The 24,905-nt window shown below is 41.7% G+C and overlaps 2 protein-coding genes across 2 annotated transcripts in view; one reads left to right on the top strand and one right to left on the bottom strand.

Annotated features, from left to right (window-relative positions):
- The window catches only part of ACO1 (aconitase 1), a 60,885-nt gene that overhangs the window by 1,894 nt on the left and 34,086 nt on the right, over window positions 1-24,905 (top strand). The window contains exons 2-4 of the mRNA XM_079927911.1: window positions 18,710-18,828; window positions 19,881-20,049; window positions 21,098-21,235. Coding sequence (XP_079784037.1) covers window positions 18,732-18,828; window positions 19,881-20,049; window positions 21,098-21,235 — 404 coding nt within the window. The 5' untranslated portion in view covers window positions 18,710-18,731. The remainder of the gene's footprint in view (window positions 1-18,709; window positions 18,829-19,880; window positions 20,050-21,097; window positions 21,236-24,905) is intronic.
- The window catches only part of LOC307189655 (uncharacterized protein), a 2,229,222-nt gene that overhangs the window by 2,177,583 nt on the left and 26,734 nt on the right, over window positions 1-24,905 (bottom strand). The gene's annotated exons all lie outside the window — the stretch shown is intronic.

Here is a 24,905-nt window from a genome sequence, read left to right as displayed (position 1 = left end):
AGTTTATATGACTGGTGAATAAGAGCACCCAGCCTTGGTGCTCTTTCACTTTCCACTTTCAGAGGGGTGTCCCTGTGAGTGGTCCTTCCTCAGCCTCTGCCAGAGCCCAGTGCCCTGCATGCTGCTGTGTGGTAGGTGGGATCACTCACTGGATTCCTTCCGTGGCTCCTTGTTCTGTCAACACAAATTCCAGATAGAAATTACATACATATTTAGCCTTATAAATGTTTGGAAGACAGACATACCAAACTATCAACAGTAGCCAGTTCTGGACAGTGGAGTCGGAAGGAAGGCAGGGAAATTATCTTTGTTACTCTTTGTGGTAACATATGTCTGCCTGCCTTGCAGCATTCATGTCTTGCTTTTACAACCTGAAAACAAAACAAAAAACTAAAATCCCAACAACCTATACTTTTTCAAGGAAGATAGGATTATTTCTGTTAGAATGTTACCATCACTCCCTCTCTCCTGCTAAAACAAATTACTGCATCCTATTTCTAAATTAGTATATATGATACTAGTATATATTAACTCAAAGTAATATTGAGAGAGAGAGCCCTCTCAGACCAAAGCATTTTACTGAACAATATTTGTTTGACGTAAGCCCCTGTCCAAGGTTAGAAGCACCAGATCAGACTTTTTTTAAAAAATTTTTGAATTTTATTTTATCTATTTTTTTATACAGCAGGTTCTTATTAGTCATCCATTTCATACACATCAGTATATACATGTCAATCCCAATCGCCCAATTCATCACACCACCACCCCCCTGCCACTTTTCCCCCTTGGTGTCCATATGTTTGTTCTCTACATCTGTGTCTCCATTTCTGCCCTGCAAACTGGTTCATCTGTACCATTTTTCTAGGTTCCACATATGTGTTAATATACGATATTTGTTTTTCTCTTTCTGACTTACTTCACTCTGTATGACAGTCTCTAGGTCCATCCACACAGATCAGACTGTTTTCTAATGGACTACTGTGCAGCCCTTAAACTGATGTTGTAAATCGCTGTTTCATTAAATGCCATGAAGTACAGTTTTAAAATTGAAAAACATGTTACCCAAGACTGTGATCCTACCGTGACGAGGAGAGAAAGCATGTGCGTGTATGTACAGATGTGCACACGCGTGGACAGAGGCAAAGGATGTGCCAAACGCTGGGTGGTTTTTCTCTTGGTGGCGGGGTACAGTGGGTTTTTAATTCTCTTCACTTTGCTTATTAATATTTTCTAGCAAGTACTAAACAAATATTAAAATTGACTTGACCGGACTTCCCTGGTGGCGCAGTAGTTAAGAATCCGCCTGCCAATGCAGGGGACACGGGTTCGAGCCCTGGTCCGGGAAGATCCCACATGCCACGGAGCAACTAAGCCTGGGTGCCACAACTACCGAGCCTGTGCTCTAGAGCCCGCGAGCCACAACTACTGAGCTCCCGCGCCACAACTACTGAAGCCTGCGCACCTAGAGCCTGTGCTCCACAACAAGAGAAGCCACCACAATGAGAAGCCCGCGCACCGCAACAAAGAGTAGACCCCCCCTCGCCGCAACTAGAGAAAGCCCACGCGCAGCAACGAAGACCCAACGCAGCCAAATATAAATAAATAAAATTAAAAAATTTAAAAAAATTTGACTTGACCAAAAATAACTCCTACAGTTATTTGTACATTGAGGGCAACATAGTTGGCTTCGTTTTTCTTAGACTGACTTAGCACCAACTTGGCCAGTAGCAGACCCCTGCTACTCCCTTCCTCCCAGTGGGAAATTGAGAAAGAAGTATGGAGCGAGAGGCATGGGGAACCGAAAACAGCCCTTAGTTATGTTGTGCAGTATCTACTTCTGCCTGTGGAGTCAGCTGCAGCCTCAGCCCTGCCCGTTCCCTCCAACTGACCTAGAGGTTAGAATGTTCTTATCGGATCAGCACCATCACCTGAGAAGCCATCAGCTGACCAGACTGAATGGCCTTCATTTCTTTTTTAGCCATTTTTAATGGAAAATTGCAGACATCCAAAGAAGTGGAGAGTATACCCCCCCCTCCGGCTTCAACAATTATGAACATTAGCATTTGACCGATCTTGTTTCATCGGGACCTTTCCTCAAACTCACTTCTTTTTTTCCCTCTTCCAGGAGTTAGCATCTTCATTTTCAACTGTATAAACTAACAAAGTATCTTTGTTATGTCTTTTAGTAACAAGCATGTACTAACTGCTTTAACAAAATCTTAAAACTTCTGTCCTAATGTCAGCACAACCAAAACCCCGGGCAGACTTCGAACACTTGCTGCGTGGTCCCCCTTCTCTGCTTCTGCATTTCCTCTCTTCTCTGCTTCTAGGCTAAATCAGTCTTCCCTCTTTCCTTCTTCCAATTCTCCTCTGTTAAGCCTTTCTCAACTCCCTTAGTTATAGCTGTCACTTTCCTCTGACCTCTCTTATGACCCTTAGCATATTACAGTTCTTTGTGAGCTTATCTCAGTCTCCTTAGATCATAATCTTCGTGTAAAACAAGATTTTCCTTATCTCCCTTTCTCCTATGCTACTTAAAAATGCTTAATGCAAAGAAGATGCTCAAGAAATAGATGCTAAATTAATTTAAATTGATTAAGTTCATTGGAGAAAAATTTTGATTACAAAAGAAATGCATTATGTTCAAAGGAAAAATTTCAGATATTGCCTAGGACCACGGACATTTTATCTCACCTGCAAGATTTTTAAAGATTTTAAAGTACTGCAATAAAAAGAATCTTCAATTTGAGCCAGTATAAAGAAGACATCTTTTTTTTTTTTTTTGAGGAAAATGGTCTTTATGGTCTTTTGTCATTTTTTTCACATATATCTGGAGCGTTTAGGTCTTCTCTTATTCTAGAATGCTTTTTTTCCCTTGGTAGGGAAGAGTGACTCTGACAACATTAGAATATCTATTATGTTTTAAGATGTAGGTTTAAATCTTCAGTAGAAGAAACTGGCTATGTTTAGGGTCCACATGCCCCATGAAGTAAGTTGGTATCAATCTCATGAATAACGGCAGCTCACAGGTATAGAGTTGCTCCCAGTGTACACCGTCTTTTCATCTATTGCCTCCTTTAATTATCACAGTGGCCCTTGTGAGCTGGGCAGGGCAGTGCAGGGCAGCTATTGTTGCCTTAAATCTGCAAAGAAGTAAACTGAGGCTTAGGCAGATAGAGTGAATCTTGTCTACGGCAGAAAGTGGCAGAGTCTGATTTTAAGTGTAGATTGGAAACCAAAGGGCTTTGGGATTGGATGTTGGGAACATGCAAAGACGGGAAACTCTCTCTCTCCAAGCACTACATATATTTGGGAGCCAGACCAGGTTCTCGAAGTAAGTGTGTATATCCCACTGCGTAGAACTATCAAAGTGATATCACACTCTCTGAGCCAATCACTTCCCAGATTCCTCAGGTTCTGCTTTAGTCTTTGTCGTAGAAGTCAATCCACCTTCTGATGAATTGGCAAGGCTGCTGTGCGTGCGTGCTGCTGGGGTTCTCTCTCATTCTCTTTTCGTGACTTAAGAAGAAATCTGGGGAAGCCCATCTTTGAACAGTGTGAACTGCCTGAGCTGTTGCTCAGACTGACATGTATGGAACACTTAATTATTCCTTAACCTCGTCATCCTTTCATGACCATTACTGTAAAATTACAAAGCAAATTGTACACATTGTGGCCTAGTTCATGAAGAAGGCATGTTGGTCGAAGACAGTGTCCTCCTACAGGATTGCCAGGTTTGAATTTTTGGTTGAGAAGCGGAGAAGGAAACGAATCATTGTGGACAGTCGGTTACATGCAAGAGCTACGCAGATACGTGCAGGACAGTTCTATAATAGTGGTGGGATAAAGACCAGCCTCCAGACTGGTCTTAAGAATTGCTATGTTTCATAAAAGCCTTATTTGCTTAGATAAGGAATCAGTTACATTTTAAGGGTTGGTGATGCCTGGTGATGGGTTTTTGACATCAACCCATACTTTAAAGGTTATCTGTCATACAAATTTTGCCAAAATCAAGGATATTTTAGGGGAAATTAGAGGTTGACTATCTAGTCCTCGCATATATACCTTACAGTTTGAAGACTGTTTTAAAGTGCGATTTAACTTTTTTAATCCATTTGGTGAATGTGGGTTTTGGGATGAGGAGTGGCTATAAAATGCTATGCCTATTTGGAAGCAGCAGGGTGCGAGGAAGTTGGCCCTGACATCAGGGGCCCTGGGTTTCACTCCCAATCTGGCCACTTACCAGCCACAGGGCATTGGCAAGTTACCCTCTCTGATCCTCAGTCTTCTCATCTGTATAATGGGATGGTAGTCCCTATCTCACAGTTGCTGAGGGACCATATTAGACAATGTGGATAAGATATCTGGCACTCCACGGGCACTCGGCACATGTCAGCAGGCTGCAGTGCCTATGGAGTGATATAGTACTCATGGCAGAATGCCTGCCCAAACTTCTCTCAGCCCAGACCTCCTGAGCTCCTGGCACATATATGCCGCTGCCTGCTGTTCCTCTTCATCCCAAATTCCCCATGTCTAAAACCGACATCCCGGTTCCCATTGTGGTCATTGGCTCTGCCAGTTTGCTCAAATGAGGAACACAGGAGCTATCCCAGATCTCTCTTTCTCACCCACCCTCAGTCCATTCTCCTTTCTTAACTCTCCCTGGGATTTATTGCCCCTGCCCCCTTCTTCCGACTTGATGACTGTAATAGCACCACAACCTGCCTCCCTGACACCCATCTAGCATCCTTCTCCCAAGTCAGCTCTTAACCACTACCAGAGTGATCTCTGAAAATCAAATCAGGTCTTGAAGATTCCAGCTTAGAATCTTTTAATGTGCTTCCCTGTCTTCAGGATAAACCCGAGCCTTTCTGCGAGGTCCCTCATGATGTGGACCCCGCCCCTCCCTTTCCCTCTCCTCTTACCCTGCCCGTCGTGAACCCTGTCCTTCATCCACATGGAACTGCCTTATGGCTCCCACAGGGTCACGCTTCCGCACATTTTTTTTTTTTTTTTTTTGCGGTACGCGGGCCTTTCACTGTTGTGGCCTCTTCCGTTGCGGAGCACAGGCTCCAGACGCGCAGGCTCAGCGGCCATGGCTCACGGGCCCAGCCACTCCACGGCATGTGGGATCTTCCCGGACCGGGGCACGAACCCGTGTCCCCTGCATCGGCAGGCGCACTCTCAACCACTGCGCCACCAGGGAAGCCCTTCCGCACCTTTACATGTGCTGTTTTCTCTGCCCGGAATATTTTTTCCCCGACTCCTTCCCTCAGTGTAGTTCTGGAAGGCTTGTGCATGGCGTGCCTGTCCCCGGAGGTCTTCCTGACCCCCCTCCCATGCTGGATTAGGTGCTATCCCTAGATGCTTCTCTTTTTTTTGCCTGCACCGTGCAGGCTCTTAGTTCCCCAACCAGGGATCGAACCCGTGCCCCCTGCAGTGGAAGCTCGGAGCCCTAACCACTGGACCACGAAGGAATTCCAGCACCCCTAGGTGCTTCTTTATCGCTCTCCATCCACTGCTGCTGTAGCATGGACTGCTTGATAGTCTCATAAACTCCTGACCAGTCTGTGTGTGACTGAAGAGCAAGCGGACTCATCTCTTTTTCCCATCAATGTCAAATCAGTGTCTATCAATGTCAAATGTATGAATGAATCTGGGTCAGTCCCTTTTCTTAGACAAGCCGGCGAGGCCCAGGTAGTAGATGTGTCATGGTCGAATGCTGCTCTATTACTTGTCACATCTTTGACCCAATGAAATGGCCATTGCATGTAGATGCCATGCCACTCTGTGGGGCGCTGAGATGGGACTAGAGCATCATTGCTTAAGAGCTGGGCTTAAGGCCAGATGGACGTTCCCTCCATCTGGGTTGAGTTCCCTCTCAGCACGCCTGCAGTCTGGCTGCAGCTTCCCAGCTCCTAACCACATGGCTATACCACTGCGGGGAAAGAACGTGCTGGTCAGAAAACAGGAGCTTCAGGTCCTCCCGGCAGCTGCCTTTCTTCTCGAAAACCAAGAAACGTAGGCTTATACCACAAGCTTCTGGGAACTCTACTAGTACGAGTCATCATTCTTGGGTCTGAGCAGTGCTGAAGTGGGTTGGGGTAGATGACCTCAGAAACATGGTGAATTCATGGAGAGAAATGCTGCCCTGTGAGACCTCTGGCAGCCTGACACCCAGCCTTTCGTGGTGACACTCTTTCTAATTCCTAAAATTTGAGTTAGAAAAGTTTGTTACCAAGGATCTATGAAATGAGTTTGGAGCTTGAGGAAATCATGCCACTCTTAAAGGATGGCTATCGACGAGGCCTGCTCTGTAATGCTAGTAACAACTACAGTTGCTGCCCCCTCGCACCCCCTACTCTTAGGACTTAGATGCAGTAGGACTTCGGGGCTCTGCAGGCATCATTTATGAAGCCCTGCTGACAATGGTGGGTTGCTGCAGGGTAGGGGACCCACAGTCTGAGAAGGGGCTGAGGACTGGCCTTAAAGAGGAGAGGATGGAGCTTCCCTGGTGGCGCAGTGGTTAAGAGTCCGCCTGCCGATGCAGGGGACGCGGGTTCGTGTCCCGGTCCGGGAAGATCCCACATGCCACAGAGCGGCTGGGCCCGTGAGCCATGGCCGCTGAGCCTGCGCGTCTGGAGCCTGTGCTCCGCAACGGGAGAGGCCACAACAGTGAGAGGCCCGCGTACCGGGAAAAAAAAAAAAAAAAAAAAAGAGGAGAGGATGAGGTCAGGAGCTGAGGACTGGCCAGGACACCTGGTTCTGAGGGGGTCCTGCCCTGCTTCTTCCTTTACTTTCTGGACAAATGTTTCATGACCCCACAAAGACTTTCCTTTCTCAGTGCATCTCTGGAATAATAAATCTGAAGTTCAGCAAGACTTTTTGTGAAACTCTGTTTATATTAGTTCATAGTAATACCAGAAAATAAAGGTAACTATTTCTGTTCTTTGGAGTTTGTGCTACTGCAGTTAATTTAAAATGAGCTTAAAGGATGTGTCAGGGAAGTTTTCTCTTGGGAATTTCATACGATGTTGTGCTGTCTTGGCCACTGAGCACAGCACAGTGCTGGGGCAGGGGCCGCTTGATCAGACAGTGCCGTGGTCACGGCTCTGGTCCCCCAAATCCTGACCATTACCTTTGGCAGTGGCTATGGACATCTGCTGAGTGAGTCATGATCATTTTTATGATACATCCTGAAAATTTCCAGTGTTACTTAATGAAGTTCAGGGAAACAGAAGGGTTAGATTTCAGGAAGTAGCTACTTTTTAAATGGCAACTTAATGTTTTCATAGTATGAGTTAATATCTTACCAAACCTAAATTCTGATGTTGGAAATGTACAATTTAAATGAAGTGTAAAGTTAGGAGAGTACTTTGTCCTTAGTCAGAGTTCCTACAGTAGCTGACTCTGCCACTCCCCACCTCAATCTTTTCCTTTTCTGCCCTCGCTCACTCTGCTCTGGCCTCCTTGCCTTCTCTCAGACCCACCTCAGGACCTTTGCACATGATCTGACCCCTCCTCAAGATTGCGCTGAGCTTGCCCCTTCACTTCCTTCAAGCTCGTTCTCAAGTGGCTCCATATCAGTGAGGCCTTCTTTGATCTCCTGATACGCTTCACGGCGACACTCCTTAGTGCCCTGTCCTGCTTTATCCACAGAACTGGTCACAGTCTAACGTTCTGCTTCTATGTTTGTTTACTGTTTAGTCCATCTACCTCCACTGAAATGGAAGCACCATGAGGGGGCTTTGTCAATTTTGTTCCCGGGTTCATCCCTGGTGCCTAATACAGTTCCCGGCACACATTACACAGTTAACATAAATATGTGTTGAACAAATGAATGAATGAAACAGAATTTTTTCACCCAGAAGGGACTTTTTAGATCATCAAGTAACCTTATATTACAGACTGGGAAACTGAGGCACAGAAAGTTTATGTGGCTTATTCAGAATGAAACTGAATCATTTAAAAACTGTTATAGCTCTTTTTAGAACTCTAGGAATATATGTGGAGCATTCTGGTCAGTGGTCCAGGATGAGACAAAAGAGTTAGTGAAAACAGACTGATAACTTAAAATTTTAGCAAAAAGTGACAAGTTATTGTGTGATGGCAAAGCTTTTTGAAAGCAGAGTCTTGTTGACTTTTGTGGTGTAAAGTGCACTTTGCATTAATTAGTGCCCAAGAAAAATGTGTTGATGGATTTGGTTATACTGTCATAATGTCATTCTTTCTCTAAGACCCTCCTTCTGCACTGAGACAGGAGGGACAGGGGCAAGGCACAACCTTTAAAAGAATGACATATCCTGAGGATATGACAAAAACTCGTTAAAACCAACTAGGTCCAAGATGGCAGAAGATTTAACTTCCCGTAGACCTTGAGCCTCATTATACACTCATTGTAATATATTAGCATATGCTAAACAACACACAGACAGGCACCATGACAGTTCTGAGGCCAACCATGAAAGGCCAAAAGGTGGGTGGTGCCCTAATTCCTGGAAATCCCCGCCCCCTCTCCAAGATAGAATATTCCACTTGTTAGCTATGAAATTGCCCAGCACATAGAAACTAACCAGCCCCACATTTCAGGGGCTGCTCTCACTTTCCAAGAGGACCCCACCCCTGGGGCTGCTTCTTTCTGTGGAGTGTGTACCTCTGTAAATAAACCCACTTTCACTTTACTATGGCTCACTCACTTGGCCAGCCATCCCAAGGACTCTAGGCCTGGGACATGACCATTCTCTCATGCCCCATTTTCCCTACAACAGTACTACTCTTTTTCCATTTTTGTTTTTTTTTTTTTCCTTTCTTTCTTTTTCATTCTCTCCCAAAATATACAATTGCACTTATGGCTTTAAAATTCTTTTGGTTACAAGTATCACATTTAAGAGATTTTTGTGTTGTTTTTGGTGTGTGTATTTTTTTTTCAATACTTTTATGAACAGCTAAGAAGATCAAAGAAGTGACTTGGTCTCTGGGAAAATTCAGAGCTATTCAGCTATTCCATTTTTCCAGATGCGTCTGCAACAAATAAAGCAAAGAACTAATATTTCTAGTCCTACGCTTTGTAAAAGAACCGAGTTGACAAGCCATGGTGGTTTGAGGGCCTGAATGGTTCTGACCTCAATCTTGTTTATAGACATCCTTGGAATCTCACTTTTGACAAAAAGTTGTTTATAAGTAGCATGATGTTTAGATACACAACAGTTTGGGGGTGGGACCAATTAATTTCTCTTTAAACAGAAAAAAATGAAGCACAGCTAATCTTTTTAGTGAACTGAAGTAAACCCTAAAAGATGCAGTGATACTGCTTTAACTTCGGAGTTGGAAGCCATGAAAATTCAGGGAGGGTATATTTAGGAAAATGTGAGAAGAGAGGAAGAGAGGTGGGTAAACCACATGAATACAGAAGAAACCTCTTTCTGTTGTTAGCATAGATTTAAAAAAAATCTACTCTTGTGTGTCTTTAGATATCCTAAATAAACAGTTCTGAGGGTGTGTTGTCTGTACTTTAGACCACACAGAGCAGTGATTCTCAACTAATCACCTGAAGGCTCTTTCAGACTATCCAAACTCTCCAGGAAGCTGATTACACACAATCTCCACCCCACCCCCCAACTTTATTCTCCCCATCCCATTACTGAGGGGAATTCTGCTGCCCAGGGTTATGCCTGTCCTCTGCTCTTTCCCACTGATGTGTGGAAATCCTGTGGTTGGTGGTAGGGCCCATTCATATGCATGCCTCTTTCTCTATCATAAGACCTAAGAAGATTCAACTCCGACAGCATAAGCAGCTAAATCTTAGATTTATATACTCCAAAGGCTGGAAAAACACCCGAAAACGTGACTCTTATTTTATCTGATCGTTGGCATTTAGCTAAAATCAGTCGACTATTCCAAACATCTCTACAAATCTGGCTGTACCAAACAGGCATCATGACTGTCAGCTGGGGTATAGTCCCAGGCGATCCTCTAGCAAGAGCAGTGACTTAGCATTGTACTGTCCATATGCTGTACTCGGGCTCTCTCACAAAACCCATTGGCAAGACTGCTGCCTGGGCTTGGAAATGGTCTGGGTTACAGGTAGCATAGCTCACTGACCCCAGTGGGGATTCTGCCTGTGAGGTAAGCTACTTGGTCACTTACTTAGCTATAACCAACTAGGTTCCCAGTGCACCTGAGCATGGGGTCAAACTGTGCATTAGATTTTAGGGCTCCCTTCAGGTAAAGGGGAATCTTACACACTGCAAGTCTCAAGATCAGGTAGAGGCCCCAGGCAGTCCTTGCCTCTCCAGGACTACAGAGCTGAGTCTCACCCACAGGAACAGTGCAGTGAAGTCCCCTCGGAGATGAGAACATTTGGTCTCCAGAGGCCATCTTAGTGACCCTCAGTTTGCCCTTTCTGGCAGACAGGGAGTTTACAAAAGAAGAAATTCAGATTCTAACAGAGGGATGGAAAGGTATTCACCTTCACTAGCAATTAGAGAAATGCCCAAGGTTAGCTTTTTAATCTCTCAGTTTGGCAAAAGGTAAAGACCAATTATGTTGCCTGGTTTAGGCACCTTCATTTACTCACTGCTTCAGAGAAGGGTCATAAAATTGGTACAGCCTTTCCCTGGCAACCTGGTGATGTGCAAGCCAATGGAGATATCAGATCCTTTCACCCAGCTGTCCTACTTCTAGGAACTGAGAGCTACGAGTTTATTTTAAGGAAATGGATTAAGGAGCTATTCGAAGAAATGTATACAAAAGTTGCAAGCGGTATTTGAATGTTAGTACTTGGAAACAACCTGTGTATTTTAATAATAAGAGATTTAAATAAATTATATATCTGAATGATAGATTTTTATGGTGTAGTTAAAAGTGATATAAAATATCACATGATGGCTCTATAAAGATGTTTGTGGTCTACTGCTGAGTGGAAAAAAAAGCAAGTTACAAAACAATGTGAGGTCTAATCATTTTTTAAAAATCCAAGTACATTTAAAAGTCATGTTAAATGAAACTCCAAACCATGGTATTGCAGATGACTTTCATTTTCTTCTTTTTGTTCACTTGCATTTTCTTTTTTTTCGTGAGTTGTGTTTCTTTTTTTAATTAGGTTCTACTTCTATACATTAGTGCAATCTGATCATACAGTATTTGTCTTTTTCTGACTCATTTCACTTAGCATAATGTCTTCAAAGTCCATGTTGTCACAAATGGTAGGATTACCTCATTTTTTATAGCTGATTAATAGTGTTTCCACAATGAGCATCTGTTTTTAAAATTTTCTTTTAGGGACCTCCCTGGTGGTCCAGTGGCTAAGACTCCATGCTCCCAATGCAAGGGGCCCAGGTTTGATCCCTAGTCAGAGAACTAGATCCCACATGCATGCTGCAACTAAGAGTTCACATGCCACAACTAAAGATCACACATGCTGCAACTAAAGATCACACATGCCACAACGGAGATCCCAGGTGCCCCAACTAAGACCCAGTGCAGCCTAAATAAATACATAAAAATTTTGTTTTTAAAATTTTCTTTTAATGTATTTTTCTGATCTTTTTTCTAAGTTTTTTTTTAAATTGAAGTGTAGTTGATTTATAACATTATATAAGTTTCAGGTGTACAATATAGTAATTCACAATTTCTAAAGATTATACTCCATTTATAGTTATTATAAAATATTGGCTATATTCCCTGTGCTGTACAATATATCCTTGTAGCTTGTTTATTTTATACATAGTAGTTTATACCTCGAAGACCCCTACCCCTGTCTTGCCCTCCTCCCTTTCCTCTCCCCAATGGTAACCACTAATTTATACTCTATATCTGTGAGTCTTTTTTTATACTCACTAATTTGTTTTATTTTTTAGATTCCACATAGGTTATAACTGGTCTCATTTTTTAATTGAGTTGTTTGTTTTTTTGGTATTGAATTGTATGAACTGTTTATATATTTTGGATATGAACTAACCCCTTATTGGTCATATCATTTGCAAATATTTTCTTCCATTCTATAGGTTGTCATTTTGTTTTGTCCATGTTTTCCTCTGCTGTGCAAAAGCTTTTAAGATTAATTAGGTCCCATTTGTTTATTTTTGCTTTTGTTCCCTTTGCTTTAGGAGACAGGTCCAAAAAAATATTGCTATGACTTATGTCAAAGAGTGTTCCATCTACGTTTTCTTCTAGGAGTTTTATGGTTTCTGGTCTTACATTTAGGTCTTTAATCCATTTTGAGTTTATTTTTGTATATGGTGTTAGAAAATGTTCTAATGTCATTCTTTTACATGTAGCTGTCCAGTTTTCCCAGCGCCACTTTTTGAAGAGGCTGTCTTTTCTCCATTGCACATTCTTGCCTCCTTTGTTGTAGATTAATTGACCATAAGTATGTGAGTTTACTTCTGGGCTCTATAGTCTGTCCCATTGATCTAAGTGTCTGTTCTGTGCTGTTTCTGTTTTGTTATATTCATTCATTTGTTTTATTCTTTAGATTCCACAGGTAAGTGATAACCTTTCTCTGTCTGATTTTTTTCACCAAGCATAATACCCGCCAAGTCCAGTTGTTACAAATGGCAAAATTTCATTCTTTCTTATGGCTGAGTACTATTTCATTGTATATATGTACACCACATCTTCTTTATCCATTCATCTGTTGATGGACACTTAGGTTGCTTCCATATCTTGGCTACTGTAAAGAATGCTGCTTTGAACATCGGGATGCATGTATCTCTTCAGATAAGTGTTTTCGTTTTCTTCGGGTATATACACAGCAGTGGAATTGCTGGATCATGTGGTAGTTCTGTTTATAGTTTTTGAGAACCTCCATACTCTTTTCCACAGTTGTTGCATCAATTGACATTCCCACCAATAGCGTACGAGGGTTCCGTTTTGAGGGTTCCGTTTTCTCCACATCCTCGCCAACATTTGTTTTTTGTGGTCTTCTTCATGGTAGCCATTCTGACAGGTGTGAGACTGTGGTTTTCATTTGCAAAACCACTGACATTGTGGTTTGCATTTCTCTGATGATTAGCAATGTTGAACATCTTTTCATGTGCCTGTTGGCAATCTATATATCTTAACTTTACTCTGTATCTTTCTTTTTTGTGTTCATTTGCATATGAATGGTATGTGGGTCTGATATTTACATCAACAGAATTGATTTGTCATTCCTCTGCCTCTCTTGGAATAAACTAGTCATCAAGAGCAGTTAAAAACTTAACCACAGGTTGTTTTCCCAAAGTTTAGCTGTCAGTCAGTTCTCTGGAATTTTGAACCACGGAAGGTTCAGTGAATGATTATAGAACTAACTTACAAAAGTGCCAGAAGACTGTGATACGCCTAAGTAGTACTTTTTTCAACTCTACTTATGAAGGATTTTAAGGTGTTTTTGTTTGTTTGTTTGTTTTCTCTGCCAGAAATTTGCTTTTTTACTGGAGGGAAAATCAGCTATATTTCTCCTGGTGCTACCCCTTATAATCCTGTGACCCCAGGCCATCAACTTCCTTTTAGGGCCTCTATTTTCTCATCAGGGGAATGTTGGTCCCCTGATGTAGTCCTAGGTAAAGTTCTTTAAGGTAGGCTCACCATTCTCTGATTTATCTCATTACCTCCTTAGCATCTAAGATCAAAGTGTCCCTAGCCTGTGGTGACAGATCAATGCCAAGCCACACATGTACAAGTGAAGGTGCCTCTCCAAGTAAGTCACATGCCAGTGTCCTAAATTGAGGCCAAAGGTCAGTTGGCAGCAACACTGTCTGTGGCTGGAGAGGATCCCCAGCACTGAACTCCCTCAACCTTTTTTACTGGGAGAGTAGTTCATGTGTTAAGTGTCTCAGATCTGCCTGCCTGTGCCGACTATTTAGTATTTTTAGTAATTTACTTTAAAAATCTGGTGTCCAGCACTCCCTTCCCCACCCCCACTCTTCGATGCACAAAATGTATCTGTAAGAATCATGCCAAGTCACCCAGCTGGTATTTCAGGATGGGTTAGCTTTGAGAGACACCGTTTTGCTACCAAATAATTATCTTTTCTTTCCGAATGTGAACAGATGTAGTGAAGGGTTTCAGAGATGGTGCAAGTGTCTCTTTTTGGATTCCTTTTCTTTGAGAACTGTCCATGGGTCCCACTTGATTCAGAGGCCAGGCAGATATCAGCAGTCCTAGCCTTCTCAACACAAGTGTTCAGGAAGGGCAAGTTCTGAGTGAGCTGTAAACGCGCTGCTTAAAAGATATCATTTGCCCTTCTTTCCTTTTTTTTTTTTTCTCTTTTTTTTTCCTTTGCCTCCATGCAGTACCACCTTATTCTGTGGAACACAAGAGGCAGCAACCCGAACACATTTCCATGCATACTGATTCTTCCCTCTTCCAAAAGAGAAAAAAACCTAGGATGACACTCCACCCTCTCCCCCCAGATCCTCTCTGTTTGCTCATTCCTCTCTTTTATTAGTATTGAATGGGGATTAGACAAAACAGAAAAAAAGGCAGGAACAATGCAGATAAGAAAGGAATTGAAACAGTGGGGTCTGTGCTTTCTGTGGTTGTGGAAGTAGACAGGATTCCCTGGCCAGTTGGTGGCGTTTCTAGCAAAATCACAGATTTTGGGATAATTTGGGGTAATACTCAAGGTTTGGGGATGGGCTAGGATTCTGGCCAGGGTAAGGCAGACCTAGGTACATTCACAATGCCTAGATTCTACTTTGTATCTGGACTGTTCCCAAACCAAAGATCTTTCCCCTCACACCCTGCTTGGCACGTGGTTGTTTTGGCTCCCTCTTGGGAGTACTAAAGCACTGGGAACTCCTATAAGGTCATTTGAAACAAGAGTGATAGAATGAGTGAAACTGTGGAGTGGCTCTGATTTCCAGAACCCAACAGGCTTATAAGGGGGTGGTGGTGGTGGGGGAGGTCCATTTCCCAACTTCCAAGCAAAACCAGTTTGGGGTTGCAAAAACATAGCTCCTGTTGCTTTCCACTGACCTGTGGCTCAGAGTGGCAAGGGACATGTGACAATCAATGCCTGGCTCAGGCCACTGTGCTGGGTGACCCCTAGAAAGAAGGAAAGGCAACTCTAGTATTCAGAACTGCCTCTTGGAGGATTTCTCAGGCCCATGCGTCTCCTGGCTTTTTTCAGCTCTGGGGGTTGGTTCGTGACCTCCAGCCAGCGCCATCTTCAAACCAGGAGTTGCCACACCTGGAGAGGCAGCCCCAAGGGGCTGGTGGAAAAAGCCAGAGTTCAAAACCTAGCTCTGCCTCTTACTGGATGTACGCCCTGAGGCGAGTTTTTCCATCTCTCTGAGCTGCAGTTTTCTCAGCTGTAAAATGGGAGTAATGATAGGCTGGAATTTACAGAGATGTTGCCAGAGTTATAGAAGATGGTATGAAGCACTTGGCACGCGCTGATACTTAGTAATTAGTCACTGGCTCTTCTCTCTCCTAACTTCTGCAAGTAAAATTTCCTTCATTTATATAGTGAAACTACACAATTATCTAGTCTCTAAGGAAAAAAGGAGGCAGATGGAGAGTGCTTTATACGACACATTTTCTACAAGAGCCATACTGGTCACTATATCCATCCTGAAATACCAGCTGGCTTTGTAGGGTGGTAGGAACAGCAGGAATCGTGTAAGGCTTCCAGAGTCCTGCCAGGGCATTTATAAGGTACGGGGAAGCAAACTGACACGTTGTGTCCTGTGTCCTCACTGCATCATGGCAAATATGGGTACAATTTGGCAACTGGTTTAACCATAGAATTTTGGCAAACTGAGCCCCTTTAGGGATGATTCAGTGACTTAAGGCTTTTGAAAGATATGAACAGCCCACCGTGCCCAGTTCAGCGAGGGGTTCCTACCACTTCCGGAGTTTCCTGCCTGAGTTTTCTCTCTGTAGTTACCTCCCATTCCTCCAAAACATCTGCTAGGCTAAGTTAGAACACAGGTCAGGTCGTGCCCCTCAGGCATGTCTGGTTTGGCCATTGTGCTGCAGGCCCACTCAGTAGTTTAGAAAAATCTCGTTACTGACATTTATAAATCAAGAATGTTCGTGTAGAAATCCAGATTGCCAGCCTCGCTTGAAAACTTGGCTCTGTCCACACTGGGCTGGCATATTCCAGCATGCAGCCCGCGGCTGGAGCCAAGTGGCTGCCGCTCCCTTAGCCGGGCAAACGTTGCCCAGGCTGCCAAGCCCCTGTGCTGCCTGCTTCACTTGTTCAGGCCCCCTTCCTGAGCCGTGTGGTATTTTGGTTGCGATTCACTCCCCCTCTCAAACATATACTTTCCATGGTACCTCCCTGTTTTCTGAATCAAGTGTACCTTCTTCACCTGGTCCTCCACAGTGTCCAGCAATGATTCTCAAACTGGACACGTGCTAGAGACACCTGGGAGATTGTCGAATTCCTGGCGCCTCTCCCAGTCCCTTCTGATTCAGTAGCTCAGCGGTGGGACTCGGGAGCCTATTTTTAACAAGAAAGAGCCCCAGGTAATTCTACTGCAGATGATCTAGGGCACGCCCCAGCATCCGGTGCTAGGCTTTCTTTAGTTTCAGTTCCGGAATTCCTAGAGAAGTCAGTTGGCCTTCCCTCTCCCCCACCAAATGGCAGCTCCTGCAAAAACCACGTGGGACTAGGGGAAAGAGGCGATTCCCAGTAAAAAGGTGCTCGGCAGACCACCGCACTCTTCCTTCTCATTCTCTCACGCCTGTTGCCGGTGCCCGGCTCATCCCATTGTCTCTGCACTCGTAACTCCAGGAAGGCAGGGGTTGCTTCTCACTCAGCTGCCTCTCCCCAGAAGTGCCTGGCCCTGGACTTCAGACACAGTGGGTGTGCTCATCATCTATCTCTTTTAAGTTTTTAACTAGTTTTCAAACAGTTATATTTGTACAGTTAAAAATGCAAATAATACCAAAGGATATACAATGAAGCTGAGTCTTTCTCCCAATCCTGACTTCGAGGCCGCTGTCTCTTTTGTGTCTCAACGAAGACATGGGCCTGTCTATGGAGACAAGGCCCACTTGTCACTTTTTATCCCCACAAACAGTTGTTTTCTGTACAAATGGTCCTCGACTCACAATGGTTTGACTTACAATTTTTTGACCACTTTGGTGCAAAAGCGATAGGCATTCAGTAGAAACACACTTTGAATTTTGAATTTTGATCTTTTCCCGGGCTGGTGATATGCGGTACAATACTCTCTTGTGACGAGTCCCAGTCAGCCACACGATCAGGAGGATGAACAACCGACACCCTTACAACCATTCTGTACCCAGACAACTACCCTGTTTTTCATTTTCAGTACAGTATTCAATAAATTACATGAGATATTCAGCACTTCGTTATAAAATAGGCTCTTTGTTAGATGATCTTGCCCAAATGTAAGCTAACGTAAGTGTTCTGAGAATATTTGAGGTAGGCTAGGCTAAGCTGTGATGTTCAGTAGCTTAGTATATTAAATGCATTTCAACTTACGATATTTTCAGTTTACAACGGGTTTATCAGGGTGTTACCCAATCATAAGTTGAGTAAGATATTGTACTTTGTTTTCATTTTATAGTAATATGTTGATCATTCCATATCAGTCATCCCCAAAATAGGTTTTATGAATATTTATTCATAAAAACCTTGGATTAGATAGGAGAATGTTACTATAATTATCTTAAAATTAAGACTATTGGAGAATGGATCGATTAAAAGACTTTTGCCCAAGGGGTAGGACTAGAAAGCAAGTCTTCCGACTTCCACCCCGGAGTGTTTTGCTCTAAGTTATACAGTTATTTGAAATCGCTGTTTATCTGTGTGGTGGAGGCCAGGAACAGTGTCCTTTCTTGTTCACCACTTATAATTTATAAAAAGATAAGGAGAGGGCTTCCCTGGTGGCGCAGTGGTTGAGAGTCCACCTGCCGATGCAGGGGACACGAGTTCGTGCCCCGGTCCAGGAAGATCCCACATGCCACAGAGCGGCTGGGCCCGTCAGCCATGGCCGCTGAGCCTGCGCGTCCAGAGCCTGTGCTCCGCAACAGGAGAGGCCACAACAGTGAGAGGCCCGTGTACCGCAAAAAAAAAAAAAGATAAGGAGAAATTCTGCCCAGAGCTGGGGTAGAGGGTCCTCTCCAAACATATCTGGGGAGTTTGGGCATTTATGCCACCACAGTGTACCTTAAAGATTACCTGATGTGAACTCACTCTTGCTACCAACTCAAAAGTGAGTTGGGAAGACTTCCAACTAACAGGTTTATTTAAAACGCTGCAGAGACAGTTACAACAGAAAACAGCTGCTTTCAAGTCCGCTCTTCCAGAGTTCGAGTTTTATACAGTTGCACAATGTCACCTGCTCCGGACCTCTTAACCTCCTATCAAGCAAAACATGAGTCCAGTTCAGAGGTCTGTCCACATATTCGAGATTCACCATGCAACACATCCTTCATTTCCCTTCCTCCTCATGACTTATCAGTGCAAGAATTTTGGAAAGTTGTATACAGATAAGGCAAAAGAAGTTTGGAATTGTATGCACCCTTGAGAGGTGAATCCTAGCTTTCACAAATAGCTTCACAGAGCCCACTTTCTTTGCTAAGGATATCATTTTTTATTCATTTATGTCCCACCTTTCCCCTACTCTGAGAAGAAAAGTGATTTCTTGAAGTGAATGTATCATAATCGTTAAAGAGGGCAAACACTCATTGAATAAATAAGGTCCAGCTTTGAGAGTAGAAGTTAAATGTTCTCTGTCCTTTTCAGGGACACGTGGCCATCAGGAATAATGAGCAACCCATTTGCACACCTCGCTGAGCCTTTGGATCCTGCACAACCAGGAAAGAAATTCTTCAATTTGAATAAATTGGAGGATTCAAGATATGGTAGGTACATGGCTCTATGATGTAAGTGCTCTGATAGTAATTAGAATATCATTTGCATAATAAGTAAGCTACTTAATAAATTAGGCTTTAGGAGAGTTGGAAGAGGGAGTAGCAGAGATGGCTGAATGGTCTTGGGTTAACCACACAAATACACACCTTTCTTACATTGCTCGTTTTCAAGTAGATAATAATGATTATATATATGTAACATTTACATAACATTTAGTATAGAGAGTGTTTGTACATATATATTGTTTAATCTGAATAACAACCCTATCATGTTATGTTTAAAAACATAAGAAGCCCTGAGGAAGCTGAGGCCCAGAGAGAGTAAATGATATGATTAAATAACAACTATGTAGGTAGCAGAAGAGGATGAAAACACAAGCCTTTTTTATTCCAACTCCTATGCTTCTCTACCTTTGTAGTCTTGCCTTTTCTGGATAATACTGGTAAATAATTGTCATGTATCCGGATGGACCATTTCTTTTATAAACAAAATAACTTTTCTTAATGAATTACCATTGTTTTATTCTAGAAAACAGAGTTACCAATGACCACACTACATGGTGTTTAGGGGTTTATTTCCTTTGAAAGATGTATCTGACTATTCTTTAGTCTTATTATAATAATTGTAAAGGGGTTATCTTCTCATTTCTTAAACACTAGGTTTCATGAGAAATACTACTGTATGTGTGTGTACTTGCTAACAGTAATACAGTAAATTATCTAGACTCGTGTCTTTCATGATGACTTAAGGGAAATTCTGTTACTGGATTCCAAGGCTAGGCAACCATTTATTATGAAAGATTTAAGTGTAATATTTTCTTTTTGCCTAGGCTGTTGGTATTTTCTAGTACTGAATGTCTCCTAAATCCATTCAATAGTCTTATATTTTAAACTGTTGGAATCAGTTTAAATTTACTCTCTTCCCTGCTGGAAGAATAGTGTGATGCCTTGTATCAAGTCTGTATGGAGTTTGGCTTTAGAGAGCTCTTATAATAAGATGTCTCATGGGTTTGGTTTTGTTATACTTTCTCCTTTACTCCTAGGACGACTACCATTTTCTATCAGAGTTCTCCTGGAGGCAGCCATTCGGAACTGTGATCAATTTTTGGTGAAGAAAAATGATGTTGAAAATATCCTAAATTGGAATGTCATGCAGCATAAGAACATAGAAGTGCCGTTTAAGCCTGCCCGCGTCATCCTGCAGGACTTCACGTGAGCCTCATGTCACTTCACTCTGTTTTTCTCTGCATCCCTTGTCAGCCTTTAAAGAAAGCTTCTTAAAAGCAAAAATAAAAAACACAGTGACTGTATAATTTTTCACTCAACATTCAGAGACGGTTGAAAGCAAAAGAGGGCAGTCATCCCAGACGGGAAGAGATAATCTCAGGCAAATCAGGATGCATACTCACTCCACCTTTTCCAGTGGCAAAGATCTTTGTCCTTGGTCTTCAAGATCCTAGTCCTAAGTGTACTAGCAAAAGTTGAAAGAAACAGTATGGAGTGGAGCTATCTCGGAATCTTTTCGCCCCTATGTCCTATCACCCAAGGAGCCAGGTTTCAAACAGCTGTCCTTGGAACGTTGATATGTGTCACATGAGGGGAGATATAGTTCACAAGGCGTGATGTGTTGCTGTTAAGCCTCTGTTCACATCCTGCTATTCCCAGGAATTGCTCCCTATCACGGCTTCATTTTGAGACATTACCGTTTCATTTTGAAATGATGTTATTTTATTCCTTCTGGAGAGCAAATTTCATTTTTTTTAGAGGAAAGATCACCCAAATTTTATTCTCTAATAAAAAGGAAGCATTCACTTAGTATAAATTTGATTCACAGCCTACTTTTCTGAATTATATCCATTCCTTTAAATTTGGTCTGAAGTTGAAGGGTGTGATCTTGTACAGGTCTTTGTCAGCCCACCATATGAAAAGGGAACAGTGATGGCAGAAAAAGTTCCAGAGTTTTTAATTGCCAGCTTTCCCACAGCTTCTCTGTTTAGACCATGTTGGCTGTGACCTTCAATGCAGGGATAAAATTGCATATAGAGATACCACTCAGTCGCGGCACTTATTACTGATGTGATTTCTGCTGAAGGGAATGTGTTTAGACACTCACTTTTCTAACACATCCATTGTTAGCACCACTGATGAAACAGCCGATGAAACAGCCCCATTGCCAATATTATCAGCAGAGGCAAAAGCTGAAAAATCCCATGGCACTTGTTTAACCGATTTGTTTTCTGCTTAATCTCCCTTTTCTTAGGGGTGTGCCAGCTGTGGTTGACTTTGCTGCCATGCGTGATGCTGTGAAAAAGTTAGGAGGAAATCCAGAGAAAATAAACCCTGTCTGTCCTGCTGACCTTGTCATTGATCATTCCATCCAGGTTGATTTCAACAGAAGGTGAGAGACTAGGATGAACAGTTGGGTTTTCTGCTTTGTGCAAAATCTCAGAGTGTAAGTCTTTTTTGTGTGTAAAAGGGAACCCTCCTGCACTGTTGGTGGGAATGTAAATTGATACAACCACTATAGAAAACAGTATAGAGTTTCCTTAAAAAAACTAAAAATAGAACTATCATATGACCCAGCAATCCCACTACTGGGCATATACCCTGAGAAAACCATATTTCAAAAAGACTCATGTACCACAATGTTCATTGCAGCACTATTTACAATAGCCAGGACATGGAACCAACCTAAATGTCCATTGACAGATGAATGGATAAAGAAGATGTGGCACATATATACAATGGACTATTACTCAGCCATAAAAAGAAACAAAATTGACTTATTTGTAGTGAGGTGGATGCACCTAGAGTCTGTCATACAGAGTGAAGTAAGTCAGAAAGAGAAAAACAAATACTGTATGCTAACACATATATATGGAATCTAAAAAAAAAAAAAAAAGGTACTGATGAACCTAGTTGCAGGGCAGGAATAAAGAGGTAAACATAGAAAATGGACTTGAGGACATGGGGTGGGAGGGTGAAGCTGGGGCAAAGTGAGAGTAGCATCCACATATATACGCTACCAAATGTGAAATAGTTGGCTGGTGGGAAGCAGCAGCATAGCACAGGGAGATCTGCTTGGTGCTTTGCGATGACCTACAGGGGTGGGATAGGGAGGATGGGAGGGAGGCTCAAGAGGGAGGGGATATGGGGACACATGTATGCATATGGCTGATTCGCTTTGTTGTACAACAGAAACTAACACAGTATTGTGAAGCAATTATACTCCAATAAAGATCTATTAAAAAATTAAAAAAATTAAAAAAAGAAGAAAAATCTTTAAAAAGTATATTCTGGAAAACTCAAACTTAATAAATATTTTCCCCTGAAGTTTTTTTTTTTTTTTTCCCAGGGTGGGGGCAGGGGGGATTAAGTCTTTTTTTTTTTTTTCTATTTACTTCTTGGGTGAGAACAGCCTGTGTTTAAGCTTGAAGTCTGGGTGAAAAACACATACAAATTCTGCCATGAGAGCTTGTCAATACAAGTATGTGTTTGACTTTAAAAGAGTTTGGCTTTTTTTTTTTTTCCCCAACCACTGGAGTCTTATTCCTTTTTGATTCCAAGTAACTATTTCATATCTGGCCATCTCTGCCTCTCCACGTGGGTGTCCATAAACTCTATCCTTTTCCTTTTTTCCTTCTATTGTTCAGGATATCCACTTCTCTCTTCCTGCTAAAATCGTACCAACAACCTACCAATCCTACCAATAAAATCTCAGTAGCAGAAGACAATAAGAATTTATTTCTTACACATCTACAAGCTGGGTGGGAGCTCAGCTGATCTCAGCTGAATGCAGTTGGGCAGCTGTGCCTCACCCAGCCTTGCTGGGTTGACTGCTTACACTGCACTGCACATCGGTAGGGCAGCTGGGACAGCTCCATTCTATGTGTGCTTCTTTGGGAGCCCAGGCTAAAGGAGAAAGCAGCTATGTGGTGATCACAGAGGCTCAAGAAGGCAAGCGGGACCCTGCAGCATCTCTTGAGGCTTAGATGAGGACTGACATAGGATCACTTCTATTCACAATCACATTAATCAAAGCAAGTTGCACAATTTAGCCCAAAGTCAGGGGTGAAGGAGTACACTCCAGTAACTGCAAGATTACACAATGAGGATTTGGATACAAGGAGGGCAACCAGGTACTAGTAGAAGGCTGATATCTTAACCTAGAAGTATAACTAAATAAAATTATTTCCAACTTTAGATAGAACTTTAGTTAGAAAGAAATAACTGTTCTGCATACAATGCTGGGAAAATTAATTATTTGGTAGAGAGAACAGTTCATATAATTTAAAGCATTAATATTTTAAAAATTAAATCATCAAAGATTTTGAAGAAAATTTAATTATATAGTGTCAAATGTCTTGATAAGAAAAACCTTTCTAAATTTAGAAGCAATGAATGAAGCAAAGGGGAAAAAAAATCTATAGATTTAATAACTTCAAAGTTACCAGGAGATAACTTGAAAAATATTTTCAATAAAGAGTTAATATCCCTAATATATAAAGAGTATGTATAACCTATTAAAAAATAGTAAAACCCAGCAAATAAATGGGCAAAGGAAAGTGGACATTTCACAATAAAAGGAAATACAAATGGTAAACAGTTTATAAAGCCTTTTCAACTTTACAAGCAATAAAAAGGTAAATTAAATCCTTGAGATACCATTTTCTCTTATCAACATAGTTTAGAAAATAAATGTTATTAATTATAAATGTGTCATGAGGGAGACACTTTTATACACTGCTGATAGCACTACAAATTAGAAATGATGAAAGCAATGTGCCATATCCTTTGTCCTGGAATTTCCACTTCTAAACATACACTTCATAGATATCTGAAATTCAGCAAAAGCTTAATGACTAAATAGTGCTTATTAAAGTATTATTTATAATAGTGAAAACTTAAAAGCATTCTAGGTTTCCAACAAAGGAGAGTGATTTATTAAATTATGGTACATCCTTAAAGTAAATTATTAAGTAACCTTTACGGTTATATTTTAATCCTTAATAACATTTAGAACATGCTCATGTCTTGGCTCAATGAGCTAGATAAAAATTGCATGTATAGAGTGATCTCAGCTCAATGAAACTCTAGGCAAAGATTACAAAATTGGAAAGAGAAGTGCCAAACTGCTAAGCGATTGTAACTATTCTTTATTTTTACAATAAAAAGCTATTGTTTTTATAATAGAAAGTCATTTAAGAATATGAAACCAACCACTCAAAGGAAAAAAAAAGCAAAAACGTTTATTTGCTTCCTTGGGGATTTAAGTGGGTTCCATACAGCCTCAAGAGAAATGTAGAAACTGGTCATTCTCAAATTAGTATTGCCAATACCCAAACCAGAGAAATTCAGGAATAGAGAGAAAACTGCTTTGTCTCCTGAATTGATGGTTCTTGGAACAAACAGACTGGATACTTGCTAGCTCTTTCCTTTTCTTTGGACTCAACCCATCCTTGGGCAATATGTCCTTTTTTTTCTTCCTTAAATCACATAAGCTCAATTTAATGTTTTGATTTCAAAGGGAAGACTTAAAAATACACAAACTATTATCCTATTGGAGAGTATGTTTCCTAAAGTCCCACTTCAGAAATTATTAAAAGTAGCCTCACAAAATCATGGGCAACTTTTTCTTGAAGACTCATTGGTGTTGATGGATTTACCTTCATTTCCCTGGCCTGGAAGGTGAAAGTACTGGTGGAGACAGAATTGTAATTGTTTTAATTTCTAAAGTTATTTGACTCAAAACTCAAAAGAGCTCCTGACAATTAAGCAGGTAAAGAATCTGAGTCAGCACCAAGTTCATTGTGACTTGGTTTCCTCCTTAAACCTTGACATCCATCAACTCTGGTTTCAATTTTTTATGGACCTTTTTCATTTATACTGTAATACTAAAAACATTATGATGAAAATAGCAAAGTCTAGTGGTGAACTTTGATCCAAAATGATATCCAAATCTAGCAAACACTTCTTTTTTTTAATTAAAGAGAAACACTTCTATGAGAAGTATTTTCTTTTTTTAATAAATTTATTTATTTATTTATTTTTGGCTGCGTTAGGTCTTA

This window comes from Stenella coeruleoalba, assembly GCF_951394435.1.
Source record: "Stenella coeruleoalba genome assembly, chromosome: 7".
Taxonomy (NCBI): Eukaryota; Metazoa; Chordata; class Mammalia; order Artiodactyla; family Delphinidae; genus Stenella; species Stenella coeruleoalba.
Note: the sequence above shows the minus strand (reverse complement) of the source record. Positions and strands in the feature narration are given on the sequence as shown.